Source organism: Pleurodeles waltl, chromosome 2_2, assembly GCF_031143425.1.
Source record: "Pleurodeles waltl isolate 20211129_DDA chromosome 2_2, aPleWal1.hap1.20221129, whole genome shotgun sequence".
In the NCBI taxonomy this organism is placed as follows: domain Eukaryota; kingdom Metazoa; phylum Chordata; class Amphibia; order Caudata; family Salamandridae; genus Pleurodeles; species Pleurodeles waltl.
In genome coordinates this window covers 513,812,124-513,827,777 of record NC_090439.1, presented here as the reverse complement: position 1 = coordinate 513,827,777, position 15,654 = coordinate 513,812,124, and the positions used below count along the sequence as shown (strand labels likewise).

Below are 15,654 nucleotides of genomic sequence, written 5' to 3'. Positions count from 1 at the left end.
AGACAACAGTGAACTTCTTGATTTTTGGGGTTCACGATCTAAAAGCTAAAATTGCACCTGACTTCACAGAGGCTACCATTCTTTGGAGCTATCCTGGATACAGTGCAGTTCAATACCTTCCCTCTGCCACCACAAGTTGAGGATGTTCAGGCTATAATCCTGATGTTTCATTCTCAGTCCTGGATCTCAGTGAGAGCAGCTCTGAGTCTTCTTCACTTCCTTGATATTCTTGGTTGACCAGATGGCACATGCTGGTTCTGCAGTGGACACAGCAATGAAAATCTGTTGGATGTTATCCATGTTTCAGAAGAGATGGCTCATGATTTCCAGTGATGGCTACTCCAACACAGTTGATCCAGCAGCAGACCCCTCTCCCTTCCGCAACCAGAGCCAGTGATGGTGAAGGATGCATCACAGCTAGGTTGGGGAGGTCATCTGTAGAAGATGGAGATCAGTGAACATTAATATGTTACAGTTGGGGGTAATTTGTCTCATCTTGAAGGCCCTCTTGGTGTCCATGAAGGAAGGCTGGTGCCGCTTGACACAAACTACACCTCTGCCTAATGGTATTGCAACCAGCAGGATGGAATGAGGTCCTGTGCCAGGAGGCTCTGCATTCCTGAAGTTGGTTGGAGCATCAGGACATTTCTCTGATTGCGAACAACCTGTCGGGATCATTGAAAGCCAGAGGGTACAAGCTAAGCAGACAGTGTCTGGCAGATCATGAATGGCATCTACATCATGAGGATGGCACAATGTATTTTCCAGCAGCGGGAGAACCCTGGATAGATCTTTTGCACAATTGAGACTGTGCAGTGTCCAAGTTTTGGCCCATTAGAGTTCCCACAAAGGTACTGCACAGGAGAGACATTTCACCTGGGGTAGAAAACAGGGCAAACAGGACTTCAGTAAGCTTTGCCACCTTTGCCACTCCTGCCCAGCGTTCTATAGAATCTCTGGAATGATTGGGCCCAAAGTTTGAGGTTGCCTAAAAAGCATCTTTTCCTTCTATCTTTGTCCTGAGGAGGCCTGAATGATAGACCGAAACGCGTCAACAGTCTTTGGAATAGAGTTTCTATTTAGTATAAAATTATGGAATGCATTGATATGGACAGTAGATAGTAGAGGCCATTAGATATATAACAGGCCAGACAGTAAATTGTTTGTAACACTGCTTGGGTGTATCATGGACATGTACCAGCTTTTGAATACCCCTAATGTAATAGGAATTCTAGGACTGCGTATCTGTGCAAGGATGGCACTATTTTTGCACTTAAATATATTTTCTCAGTGTGTTGTCTATCAAGGCTGCTCTCTTCCAGACTAGCAAATGGAATTAAATATTTAAAAATTACTAGGATATATCTTATCTTATTTTATTTTATTTATTTTACAGAAAGCGCATTCTTGCCAGATGAGACTGGATAAAGAAATTTCCTGTTTTCTTGCAACAATTAAGGAATGGGAAATTGCAAAAGGTAAGCTTTGTCCCTTCATTCCCTCCTTAAATTAAAGTGTGTGCCTAGCTGCATGTAGCTATTTAGCACATGGACCTGCAAAGAACTGTACTTTCTTTTTATTTGTGTATAGAAAGATATGCATCTATACAGTACTACATCTGAAACAATATATTGGACAGCAAGGGAACAGATCATTAAATTTGAAAATGGGGCAAGTTGGTTGGATGATGGTAGCTCATTATCTGGGCATTTCTTTTACAGCAAATCCAGTTTGAATAACCAAATTTAAAACAAAAACTGCAAACACATGAACCAGAACACTGGAGCAATGTCACCTCTTTGTTGAAGAAATTAGGGCTATTCATTGAAGAGACCTTTGAGGGTATTATTTACTTATGCCTACTACTCGTCCTGTGGTTTAGGCCATCAACTAATACTCTCCAGCCATCTTTGTCCTGGGCTTTTCTTTCAGTCTAACCCCATGTGTAACTCATTTTCTTGCAGTCAGCAAAGCCTCTGTGCCAGGTGTTTCTTGGCCTTCTTTCTTTCCTTTTTTCCGTGACGGTTCCAGATCCATTCTTGCCTAGTGGTGTTTGATGCAGGCTGTTGAGGGTGTGACCAATGCAGCCCACCATCTTTTCCTGATTTCTTCATGAGCGGGGGTTGGAAAGTCTGCTGCAATATGTCGTCGTTGTGTTGTTTGGCCAGCAGATTTGGAGGATTTTCCTCAGACAAGTACTGCTGAAGGTTTGGACTGGTGGTGGTTACTGTTGCTCTCCAAATTTCTGCTCCATACAGAAGGACTGATTTTACATTGCTGTTAAAAAGCCTTATCTTGGTTTGCAGCATTAGGTCATTGAAGCTCCATATCTTCTTTAGCTGTACAAAGGCAGCCCTTGCTTTGCCAATTCTTGCCTTGAAGTCGGCATCTGTACCACCCTACTTGTCTATGACACTGCTCAGATAGGTGAAGGCCTCAACCTCTTCAAGTGCATTACCTGCAAGAGTGACTGCAGATATGCTTGTCTTTAGGATCATAGTTTTTCCCCTTTGGATGTTGAGATCAAGTAGTGCCAGTGCGGCTGCCACATTGAGTCTTTTCTTGCGTTTGCAGATGGGTATAGGAGAGTAGCGCCAGGTCATCAGCAAAGTCTAGGTCGTCATGCTACATCCAAGGTATCCACTGGATTGCATTTCTTCTCCTTGGTATGGATGTTTTAGGAGTATACCGTGGCATAACCATTGCCACAGCAATTTATTGAGCAAATATATGGAAAACTAAAGTTGGACACACAATTGAAGTGACCCAAAAACACTGTTTTAAATCATTGAACTCTTCATTAGCAATTATGTAATTCACTGAGACTTTGACAATCAGCACAAGAAAGACAATTGACAGAAGTTATGGTCCAGTTGGAAACCCACAGTGTAATTGCATTTAAAGACCTGATATGTATACTACAGGTCTTCAGAGATCATCTATAGCCGGTGTACACTAGCCCGTTAATCCGTCTCTTTCTAGTCAGGAGTGCATAGCTATCTTTCTGGCAGGCCTGCAAATTCTGAGGATGGCATAGATAACCTCACAGGAACCAGATGCAGATCTCGCATTGGAAGAGATCAGGGTGACGGCAATGTTGCCAGCTGGGAGTGATGGCTTTATAGCCAAATTCTATCAGGCATTTAATACAGAGGTAGCACACAGACTGCTTGAGGTGCATGCAGAGGTGCTGGAGAAATGGATGCTCCCCCCCACTATTCGTGAGGGTTGTGTTACTATGGTACTGAAGCCAGGCGTGGAACCATCGGATCAGTTTGCTTACAGACAGGAAAAGAGGATCCTTTGAGCTTACCGTTGAAATGGGAAACAAAGCAGTTTGGTGGTTATGATTGCACCCACAACAGACAAAGGAAGGAAATATAACATAGAAAGATTTACGGAGGGCCTGCTTAATTCAGTGGCAAAGATGGTGTTTCAGCAAAGATGCTTGTACACCTTACAGCACTCATTTGATACTTTAACAAAAGTAGTCTTCCAACGCTTGATTACAATACTGACGAGACTGATCTGGGCAGGGCGCCGAAGCATGAGTTTTTATACTTGCCCGCAGAGGATGGGGGTTGGCACTCCCAAATATGGAAATGTATTATTTAGCATCCCACCTACAGTCCCAGCCCACTGGCTCTCAGATGGAGACATTGAGAAAAGGCATTACTAGCAGATGCAAACAGTAGGACTAAGCTGCTGCAATTACTCTATAGTGGTGGGAGGGATGCAGTCCCGGTCCTCTATCTTATTAGGAGCACAGCATCACAATGGGAACGAGCGGTAAAGGTAATATTGGTAAGGGCCCCTTTTGCACCTGAATTTAACTTCCGGAACCTCCCAATGTTTCTCAGTGGAGGTCAGCACTTGGCAGGACAGGGGATCTGGAACTCTGGGTGACCTTTAGCCTAACAAGATATTTATCTCCTTTGCGGGTGCCCAAGAAAGCTTTGATGTGGGACAGGGACAGTTTCTGATATATGCCAGCATAGTAAATATTGTGCGTGAGATATGGCCCATGTACCCTGACGCTCCACCTTCTTCCTCCTTGTTACGGGAGCTATTGGAACTAGGGAACTCCACTAAGTGACTCTAAGTGTTGCACTTATACAATGCCATGCTTGCTGATAAGCCTACCATCCCTTTCATGCAATGTCAGAGTTAAATTAGTACAATTTAATTACTTACATAGCACGTGCCACACCCGTTCTGCTCCATAGGATAGGCCCACATAAGACGGAAGGATGCCATCGCTGCCAGGAACAAAACACTGCCTTCTTGCACTTAGTCTGGCACTGCCTCCCAGTTAGTGCATTCTGGGATACAGCACTACAGCGATTAGGAAGGATTTGGGGTGGCGTCCATAGAACGAAATTCACTAACCTTCCTGCTGGGTGATAATACGAGGCGCAAGAGCAGGAAGATGAAATGGAAATTCAAGCTCCTAGCTCTATTATCGGCAAATCGAAAAGTTGCAATTACATGAATGGGACAGGCAGGGCCCAGTGTGGAAGGTTTGGTACGTGATGTAAGTGAGTGGGACAGGAGATAAGACTCCATAAATGTAGAAGAGATTATAAACTTACAGAAGATCTGCAAAGGTGGGAGATGCTCCTAGCTAGGTTTGAGGGAAGGGAGGAGGAATCACTTAATATATCCTCAGAACCAACGGAATGAAATCTTACAAAAGTTAATGCATTGCTCTTTATATGTATAGGAGAGGGAATGGAAGGGATATAATGCCAACCAATACCAACAAATGTCGATATGTGGAAAATTGTCAATACCTTATGACACACAGTGGAGGATGGCTGTATTGTTACTGTTCAGATATTTGCATTCTACATTTTGGTTACGGAAAAACAATAAAATAATGTCTTTAAAACATGAAAAAAGACCTGATGTGAAAAAAAATCAAAGTCAAAATTTAAATGCCTAGAGTTTCTTTATACATTTACTGTAGGTGGCAGGGGACACTTCACTTCAAAGAGGCTGCGTAATGCAAAATCAACAACAACATAAACATTTTTGTAGTGCAAGATAGGCTGAGATGGAGTTGAGGTAAAAGGATTTACTGATTGTGTCAATCTTTGCAACCGAAAATCCACTATGATAGAATCTTAATTACTACTGCTGGGCATAATCAACCAGAGGATATGGTCCACTTTCTGTTTGTAGGTTTCCAAACATGCAGACCTATTGTTTCTAGTACATTACATGTACTTAGAGAGGTTTTTGTGTCAGGCTCTTGTTCATGATAGTATAGCTTTGTTGTATATTTCACATCACTGGCTGTCTTCCCTCTTAGTGGGTTAATCCCATTCAGGAGCATTTTAGTCCCCCAGTGTCCGGATAGGAGGAGTTGTATCCTTCCACTGCCGATTTGGAGGTGACCCTTTTTATTTTCCTTTTCCACACTCCCTGGGCAGTGCATATCATTCCCTTGCCTGCTTGTTCCTCCTGACATCTGATACTGCTAGCACGCCTAGTCCTTAGTAAGTAAACTTACAAGGGGATGCGTATAGGTCGATGAACCTTTTGAATCGCATGGAGTATCCTAGTCATGCAGTGACTATTGAATCAACACCAACATCAATAATCAAGATAAACACTTAGTGAAACTACAATATAAACCATACTAATCAGAAATAACAACTACTCAGTGAAAGGATTAACACATTTTTATTCCCTATTGCTTACAATTCTAAGTCATCGGTTAGTTCAAACTTTATTCAAATCAGCTCTTTATTAATTCATCAGTTAGAAGACATTATCTCTTTAAGAAAACATATGCGGCAAAGCAACACCATAAGCTAGTGATTCTCAGCATTAATAATGTAATCCAGCAATTTAGTTTGTCAGTTAATTGTCAACGTCACCCTAATCAGCCTACCTAACCAAGATTAGCATTAGCATGTGGGTCTTCATGTGCAATTATTTTTTAGAGAAAACATTAATTTGGAAAAAATCTACCTAAGTGAGAATCTCTATAAAACAGCTCAAAAGAATAGGCACAAAATTGTCAGTCACATTTTCATAGCTACCTATCCAAGATGGATCAGCAACAAGTCAGTCTTTGTCTTCAGGTCATCAATAGTGAGCTACAGATCAGGCTCACAGAGTATGAGCCTAATATCAGCCCCTCGGACAGCGTCTCCTGACGTCATCAGCTTTCTCCTCGCAGTTCTGATTCCTAGCCCCTTGTCATGACTTTTTATTAGGGTCTCCCAGTCCGTCATACTAATTGCTAATTGGTTAGTCTATCGGAAGGTATGACTCTAACCTATAGTTTTTGTTTACCAAATCTTTGAGTTTACATATGTCTCGTGTCACATAAAACTGATTGGTTCTTCTTGCGATGAGAACATCATCCGGCTCGTCAGGTAACAAAATTGTTGCATACGATTCTTCAGTGAGTGCCTCTATTATTCGAGTCCTGGGAAAGTACATTTAGGCTACACTACACATAATTGTATCAAATTGACTTCTTCATCTCCTGGTACACTGCAGAATGTTCCATCTAAGCGGCTTGAACTGAGTGGTTCAAGGTCTCCTTCTCCAGTTACCAGTCCTTTGCGAAGCATTCGAAATTCTCCATGTTCAGAGCAAGCAAGGCCCAGTGAAACCAGGCCCTTAGTCTGGCTAATTTATGAATATGAATTAATATAAAACATATGTTATACATTTCGTTATGACATATTTTTCTTATAGATTTTTCATCATTTTGCATCTTTTAGACTTTTAGTACATATGGTGATCACTCTCTGAGGGCACATTTTCAAACATGCACTTTATTTTCTACAGTTAATCTCTCTATGCATCTTTTTTATTAGTAAACACACATATAAGTCATTAATGATCTCTTAAATAGCATTTCACTCCTGCTTTTTCAGCTGCAAATGGTTACTGGACTGCTTGCTTCTTTTTAACGATTTTTAAGTGAGCTAGAAATAATCATTTGTGCTTTAAAATCTTTCTATCCTAGACCTCCATCAAATGAATAAATGAAGCATAATGCTAAGAAAGTGACTATTTTTCATGTATTCACTCTCAGCAGTCTTGAGTCCATTTCCTGACTACAGGTTTTCTGCAGCAGGCCCTTTTTTGAGGATTAGATGGCCATACAAATGCAGTTCTTCTCATAAACCGTGGTAGAGCGGGCAGATGTAACAGGATGAAAAGCCAGATTAGGCAGTACTTTCCAAAAGAAAACTACCCAGTGAATTGCAAATGTGAAAAAAAACCTGAATTGACCTGAACTGATAAAATCTGCCTAAATGGTGAGTTTTTTAATAATTGAAAGTACTGCTGGGTTTTTATGTTTCAATAATTTGTATAAGAGCAGCAAAACTCAAACCAATATAAACAGGCAACCACTTTTTAGCACCCTTGAGCCACAAATGGTTCTTTGAAAAGGCTTTTGTTGTCTTCAGTAACAAGTCTAATGTAAACCACAATATAAACCTCATCTTTTAGACTACAAAAGTTCATCTCCTGCCAGGTTGTATATTTTAAGGTCCACTAATGCTAGAGTGCTCAGGTGGTTCCTCTCACTGCAGCCTTTTTCCTTCCATGTTCATCATTCCCTGCGATCCCGCATGGCCAGTGCTGATTACCTGTCTCGCTATCTGATTGAGGAGTGGCTTTATCAGCCACTCGCTAGGGGGAGTGACTCTAACGGGCCGTTGCTACCATCAACGGTCCCGCCCTATTCTGAGGAACTACATGGCTCTGCCACTCCCGACCCGGAAGTGCAGTGTGGGCCGCCCAATCCCCTTTTGCTTCCGGGAGCGGAGCAGCAGAGACAGTGGCTTCGCGCCGTTTGTGATTTGAAAACTGAGTCCGGGGAAGGAGAAGAGGAGGAGATGGACGAGAGAGGAGCGGCACCACTGAAGACATCAACGACGGGAGACGTGAAGACGCCATGGACGACTGTGGATCCAAAACACCGCTCCGAGGCCCAGAGTCCAGCTCCAGCGGCGCGGGAGGCGCCCAGCGCGCATTCCGGCCACGCTTAGGGAAAAGCGTGGCCCCCTCAGGTGGGTGGCTACCCTAAACTGGGGTAAGGAAGGGGTGGATGGGAGGAGGCAAAAAGCGCTATATTGTTTTTTTTTTCCATGTTTCTTTAGGGGGAGAGGTGAGGGAACAGCACAAGAAAAAGGGAACAACAGAAGCGTGTTTTGGGGAGGGGACAAGACCCAGTGAAACTATAAGGGCGCAGAAATTGAAGCAGGAGGCAGGTAAGAGCATAAGGAAAAGGGAAACATAAAGAACCAGGGAAACTGAGGGAACAGAGCTAGAGGTAAGGAACCACCATCAAAAATAAGCTGAAAACATAAAAGAAGAGAAACTAAGAAAAGGGAGAAGAAGCAGCAACCAGCATAGGACAAAAGCGAAGGAGAGACAGACAGTAGATCAGAGAGAAGACAAAAGGGGGAAGGAAGGACATAAAATAGAAGAAAACAAAAATCCATAACAAAGGATAGCCTACTTACCGGTTCTTTTTCTCGCTTTTGTTCACACATGCACCTCCTGGGAGCCCTGAAACGAGAAGACAAGGAGAAGAATTAACGAAATGGGCATCGTGCACACGGAAAACATAAACCACTTGACCCATACCTTTAACTGAAAATAAGTCCACTGACTACGTGTCCTCATTGGGCCGCCCGGCTACAAGTGGTACCAGAAGTGGGGTTTTAGATTCTGCTGCCATGGAAGAAAAGCCCACCCTCGCAGACATGATAGCTCAGTTGGCCAAAGGACAATGACACCTTCAATTGGTATGGGAACAGCAGTTGAAAGAGGCCAATGAGGAGCGGGAGGCCCTGCAGACAGCTCTGAAAAGCCAGGTCACCATCATGGCTAATAACCAACTGGTCCATGAAAATGCCTTGGGAAAACTAACTGATACCATTGCCCACACCAAGGTACACCCAAACGTTCCGAGTAGCGCGCGCCAAAAGTATCAGGAAAATGAGGACCCCAACTCATTTTTCATTCATTTTGAGCGAGTGGCGAGTACTGCACATTGGCCCACGGACAAATGGGGACAATACATCGCCCCTCTCCTTACCGGACATCTCCAGGCTGCGTACCAGGCGGTAAACCCAGAAGGGGTAACACCCTACAATGAAGTAAAGAAGGCGATATTAGAACGCATTGGTTTGGACCAGGAAAGCTATAGGGTTAAGTTCCGTCAGACTTACATGGATATCGCAGGAAAACCCTCGTACATTACACTATCGGGTGCACCATGCAGGAGGGAAATGGCTGCACCCCACTGAGACCACAAAGGATGAAATGTTCGATGCCATCATACTCAAGTATTACCTGGAAGCCCTTCCAGCAAACACCCGTAATTGGGTCAGACAGCATCCTGATCTAACCATCCGCACGGCCATAGACCTTGCGTGTGCTTTTCATCGAGCTCCCGAGTTCGAGGGGCCCAGTCCAAACAGACACCCTCCACCTCATCTCGGTTGGCCATAGGAAAAACAGCACACCCTCGGCCCCTGGTTACTCATGGCTCGGAACAAACAAACCCTATGCACTCCTCGTCCCCTCAGGAGACCATAACCGGACCACAGTGTTTTCATTGTTCCGAGTGGGGACACATCGCCCGCCACTGTCCCTTAAAGAAGGAAACTGATGAACCTATAGACATAGGTATGATGAAGGGACCAGTACTGTGGTTTTGTCACAAAGAAAACGAAATACACTATAACCGTGTGTCTTAACGGTAAAGACAGAAAAGGGTGCAGTCAAAGCCTGTTAAACAGGATCTGGTGAAACTGGAACAATGAATCCTCTCACCCAGGTCCTAATAACCTGTGTGCATGGAGACCAAAGACTGTATCCTGAAGCTATGGTCTCCCTCAATTGGAGAGGATCAGGGGAACATATCTCCGTGGGAGTAATCCCTGACTTAGGTGAAGACATGATTATAGGCACCGACTACGAGGACTTTGTGCCTTTGTTGACTAAAGCCAGTCAGGAGTACCCAACCAATACATGGGGGGAGGATGAGTCTTATGGCTCTTCTGACGTAGAAGAGCCCACCCTTAGACTGAAACTCAGTAGAAAGAAAAAACGGGAACAACGTCAGTTATCATGCCAATCCCAAGGAAGTGTCCACTCGTCCTGTTTATCAACCCACTGCCATATTAACAGCAGCAGGTAGCTTTCGTCAAGCCCAAAGGCAAGATCCTACCCTGAAAAACACCTGCCATCATGCGTTAGCCCCGGATGAGGCATCAGTAGGTGCCACCTTCTCCATAACTAATGACTTACTATATAGGTCCTGTCCTAACAGTCCAGAAAACCCCCCTCAGCTAGTAGTTCCCCGAACCCATAGACAACAGGTCCTCCAATTGGCTCATGGGGATAATGGGGAAGGACATATGGGAAGGGGAAAAAAACGAGCCTGCATTTCTCCAACGGTTTTATTTGCCAGGCATATACGGGGATATTACAAAACACTGTCAGGAGTGCTCGAAATGTCAACTCATCAATCCCTCATCCCACCGTGTGGCTCCCCTACAACCGCTACCCATCATAGACATAACTTTTTCACGGGTGGATTTGGATATTGTGGGACCCTTAACTCCGTCTGTCAAGGGACACCAATATATCTTGGTACTAGTCAATTATGTGACCCGATATCCTGAAGCCATACCCATCTCCAGTATGCATACCAAAACAATAGCCCAGGCCATGATTGAGTTCTTCTCACAAGTCGGGTTTCTAAAGGAAATACTTACCAACCAGGGAACCCCCTTCATGTCCCGGCTTATGGCCGAAATATGTCATACCCTGGGGGTACAACAGATACGTACATCCGTATACCATCCGCAAACAGATAGCTTAGTCGAACTATATAATAAGACCATTAAAACACTGTTACGAAAGGTCATCAACGAGTCAGGAAGAGACTGGGGGAAAAAATTACCCTTAGTCCTGTATGTCGTTCGCACTCATATACAATCCTCCATTGGTCATAGCCCCTTTGAGTTACTATTTGGATGACAACCCCGCTCCCTACTAGAAATGCTAGCTGGACACTGGGAGGAATCAGAGGATGAGGTTAAGGATATCCTCACATACCCTAAAGACCTTAGAGACAATCTACACTCCCTGTGGGAAGAGGCCCACAATGCATTAAGAGAAGCCCAAGCCAAACAGAAAGCATACCATGACACCAATAGCACTCCCAGACAAGGAGAAGAATTAACTAAACTGGCATCGTGCACACGGGAAACATAAACCAATTGACCCATACCTTTAACTGAAAATAAAAGTCACCATAGCATTCGACCACTGACTACGTGTCCTCATTGCGCCACCCAGCTACACCCTTTTAGCACATGACTCAGGCTAGCAAATCAGCGCAGTCTAGGGTTTACTCAGGGTGGGAGTGGTGGGAGCTAGAAACTCAGAACTGAACAACACATCACATCAGATAGCACTCAATAAATCATTGTCCAATTATAGTATTTTTTTTTTTTTAAAAGGGAAAAATACTTTAATACGCACACAACTAAATACTGCCCTTAAAATTAACAATATTTACAAAGGGTCAGATATATGTGATGGAATCCATCCCAAATGGACCTTACCAACTACAAAGAGTGAAAAACATGTACCCTAAAAGAGGTTTAATTGGGCACGTAACCCCCTAAGCAAAACTATATTGCATACTTCTGAGGTACCTTGAAACATTTGTGCATCAATAGACCCAAATCCCTATAACATCTCTACCCCCGTAAGCACCCCAAAAACATGCAGTATTAAAATCTTTGCTGGTTAGTGCTACAGGATAACCAGTAGGCCTGTTTTTTCTACCGCAACACATAGATTATCAATAAGCCAGAGACCACTTTGATGCCAACTTTCATCTTCAAATAGGAACATATCATTCATTGTACTCCAGGTTGCCATGCAACCACTAAGGCTCCACAAATAGACAAGGTCCATCACACCAGCGCAATTAAAAAAAGTCAGCCCCAAGTTCGATTGCCAATGAGTCCTGCTTTTTCCCAGGGTCACTGATACTGTCCCCTGGAAGATTTAATGGCAGGCAGTTTTTTAACCGCACAGGGGCTTGTATATCACTGCAACATAATGTGACCTTTAGCACTAACATGAACACTGTGTGGTGCACCTACCATTCAGGGGGTATCTCAAGACATTATGTATTTAATACAGCCATGTGGCCATAGACATTACCTTTTCGATTCCTCTATACTATTAGCCATACTGCTTTTAAATGCAGATCCCCTGTCCTTCAGTAGTCACCTGCACACCAGTATTCGTGTGACAATGCAGCAGTCCCAGAGGTGCTTGGGTTTGCTGTTTCCTGTCCTCCACTCTTCACACAGGAGTTGGACTGAGAAGCTTTCTGCTCTCCAACTTTTCAGCCTTTCAGATGCAAGTGAGCGAGAGGAGGGTGCAGAAGCTGCTCAGGCTGCTTGGAGGCCAACCTGTGTACAGAACCACAGAACAAAGTCTGTTTATATGGAATTGGAGGTGATGTCAGCAGCAGTCCGCCACTGCCCATGTGAGAGCAATTGTTTATTTAAGTACAGGCATGCACCAAGCCCACCCAGGGAGACCCAATGCTATATGGACTCCCCGGGGAAAAAAACAATTATCCTAATTGGAATTCTCAATATGTCTCCAGATCACAGATTCCCATGTGCCGTTTTAAGTGGCAGAACCTTTTTAGACTCTGGCACTGTTGGACCAGTTTTATTGGGCTTTGCTACTTTATACCCCCTATGCATTCTTGTGTTAAAAGGGGTATGCTTCTGTAACCTTCTCACCTCCCGAATTTTAAGTGAATATTCTGCATGCTTTTCTACAGACTTTGGTACTGCAGCTTTGTCCTCCTTAGCAGTTGCTTGGCTGTAGAAGCCTGGACATATCTTCCTGTCTAGACCTGCTCCCCTGGCCTGAGTTCTTCCTGGCGGCAGCACAATAGGTCTTCCACAGCAGAAGACTCTCCCTCCAGCAACTAAACCTTCATCCACTTGCAGAGAGTCTGTGTTCAATAAGAACTTGTAACACTAATGTGTGGGCCCCCCACAATGGAACCAGTCTCTTTATCTCACTCACAGAAACCAGCCTGTTTTGTACTCTGGGAAGATTTCAAATGACAGTTGTCTCTAATTTGTTGCATACATTTCCCTCTAAACCATACTTCTCTCACCCAGACCTGCTTTCTTCCCTCTCAAGCTTCAACAAAATGTCCTGTTGTGACTAGAGTCCGAATTCTAGCTCTGTCCATGTGCGAACATCCTCCTAGCAATGTGGTGGAGGATGCTGCAAACGGTTATGGGCATTCCACACTGCCCCTTACTCTCCCAGGAGAAGCCTAATCTTTTAGAGATGGGAGTGCTGTGTTCATGTATCTTCCATCTGCCAGCTAAGGCAATTGAGCAGTTAATTTTTACACCAAGGCCGATCTGAGTATGACTATCATAGTTAACCTAGCCTCTGAAGCACTGATGATACAGATGACTTTCAACAGCAACCTCAGCATTGTCGTCCATAGTGACTAAAGGACAGAAAGGAGATGCTAGATAGTGGTACCCAAAAGAACATCTTCAGGAACACGGCCCCGGGTAGGTTCCGGCGGAGATGCGGCTTTTCTATATTACTAGAGTTATAGCGCCTAACTCCTGGCATGTGTATTCCTATGGAACCGGATCCCTAAATTAGGACGGTTGACATCTATACTTTACTAGTGTGATGTACAGTAAATTAGAGTAAGTGACTAGAGTATTACAGTTTTACAGGTTTTTGACTAATTGTAGTCTAAGTGTGCAATGAAGGAGAAATGTTGTTGTTTTGGTCCTGATGAAGCGTCACTAGATCCAGATGGACCTCTGAAACGCGAAACATGTTGACCCACTTGACAGGGGTGTGAGATAATTCTCTCCTCACTTCTGATTTGTGATTGTGAGAGTGAATGAGCATCACATCAGTCCTCACTCTCCCCCGAGTTTTAACATTGACCTTGACTCTGCCTCGATCAAATAAAAGTAGTGGTTAGGTGGTAGAGTTTGTGAGCCAATTTTAATGTCTTTCTTTTTGCTCTCCTGTTTCCTGGTGTGCCCATGCATGGTGCAACATTTTGCCACTACTCTCTGGCTTGGGCACTCGATTATTGAAAAGATCTCCTGCAAAGAGCCCCCTTTTGGGGTGCCCATCATACATTGCAGAGCCGGACTGACAAGAAGCTTGCCCAATCATGAAGCATGACATCCGAATGGAGGTGTGAGGGCGCTTTGCTCCTAACAAGAGGATTGTCCTGTGGCTTTATATTTTTCTTGTGCTTGGAATGGTGTATTCAGATTTATTAAGTACCCAAAAGAAGCTCAGAAGGACAGGAGCCAAGTTAGAAAGGTGGCTTCTAAAAGAGGTAAAAGCACAGTGAAGAAAAACCCTCTTTTAAACAAAGCACGCTTAACGTGGAGGCAATGTGTGAAGTATTTGTTCAACACTTCAAGCAGTAATAAAGTAAAAACACTACACAAAAAGGATCCAACACCAAGTCAGAAAAATAGAACTTTATTTAATAAATAAAACAAGACCAAAACAACGAATGAAATCAATCAGTAGAACTGGAGATATTCAGCTTTAAATATTTTTGTGAAAATAACACCAGAACGCACAAAGTGGCAACTGTGGATATCTGGTTTGCAACGGAACAGGGCAAAGTCACAAGTTCGGGTCGACCACGATGGAGCGTGGGCTGGCTACAGGGACCCAATTAGGCCTTCTGACAAAGTACCTTAAATCCTGGTTTGTGTATTGTTGCGAGGATCCACCTTGGTTTCGAATTACGACAAGGCTGTCACGCAAGAGTCTGCTTTGTCGACTAGCTGACTGGGGCAGTTGCAATGCATTGGTTCCGAGGAGCTGCGAGGCTGTGACGCCTAGTTCGGCATAGTCGTTGAGACTGCTGTTGAAGGATACAAGGGCCAGCGCCAAGAATGCATCGCTCAGGGGCAGTTCTGATAGGGCTGCAAAGGCAATGCAGGTCCTTCCTACGGATGCAGGTCCTTCCGATGGGTCCAATCCATGCAGCAGCGGCGATGCTTCGTTTCTGCTCGGGTTTGCCCAAGAAAGCAGAGGAGTCATCGGTTCTGCTAGATCCACAGAGGTTGGCAGAGCACTTTAAGCCCATTTCCAAGGGTCCAGGACTGGGGCGGCACAACTTGGCTGGGTAGACTCACATATTGGAGAGTCCCAGTGCAGGTGCAAGGTTATTGGAAGCCTGTTGTGTCCCTGAGACTTCAGATCAGGAGGCTAGCCAACTACCCAGTGCAAAAGGCAGAAGTTCAGCAGGGGCAGTCCTTCTAGCAGCGCAGCAGTACCAGGTCATTGCCTGAGCCTTACTGTTTGCATTCTACCTGGCAGAGTATCCACAGGCCCAGAATTGCACTGAGGAGTTTGTGTCTGAGCTCCAGTGTTTATACACAGATGTGCCTTTGAAGTAGACGGAAGCTTCTAAAGCCCTGCCTTTGAAGTGCAAGTGTCCTGCCTTTCTGGCCCTGGCTCCAGTCTAACTCCAGGGGGTATGCATCCCTTTTTGTGGCGGCAGGACACAGCCTATTTAAGTGTAAGTGGGGCTGGGCTCAGCTC

At 44.3% G+C, this 15,654-nt stretch overlaps 1 protein-coding gene across 1 annotated transcript in view; it reads left to right on the top strand.

Moving 5' to 3' along the window:
* Window positions 1-15,654, top strand: part of OSBPL1A (oxysterol binding protein like 1A) — a 1,294,449-nt gene that overhangs the window by 424,261 nt on the left and 854,534 nt on the right. The window contains exon 14 of the mRNA XM_069220031.1: window positions 1,397-1,478. Within this exon, the coding sequence (XP_069076132.1) occupies window positions 1,397-1,478 (82 nt within the window). The remainder of the gene's footprint in view (window positions 1-1,396; window positions 1,479-15,654) is intronic.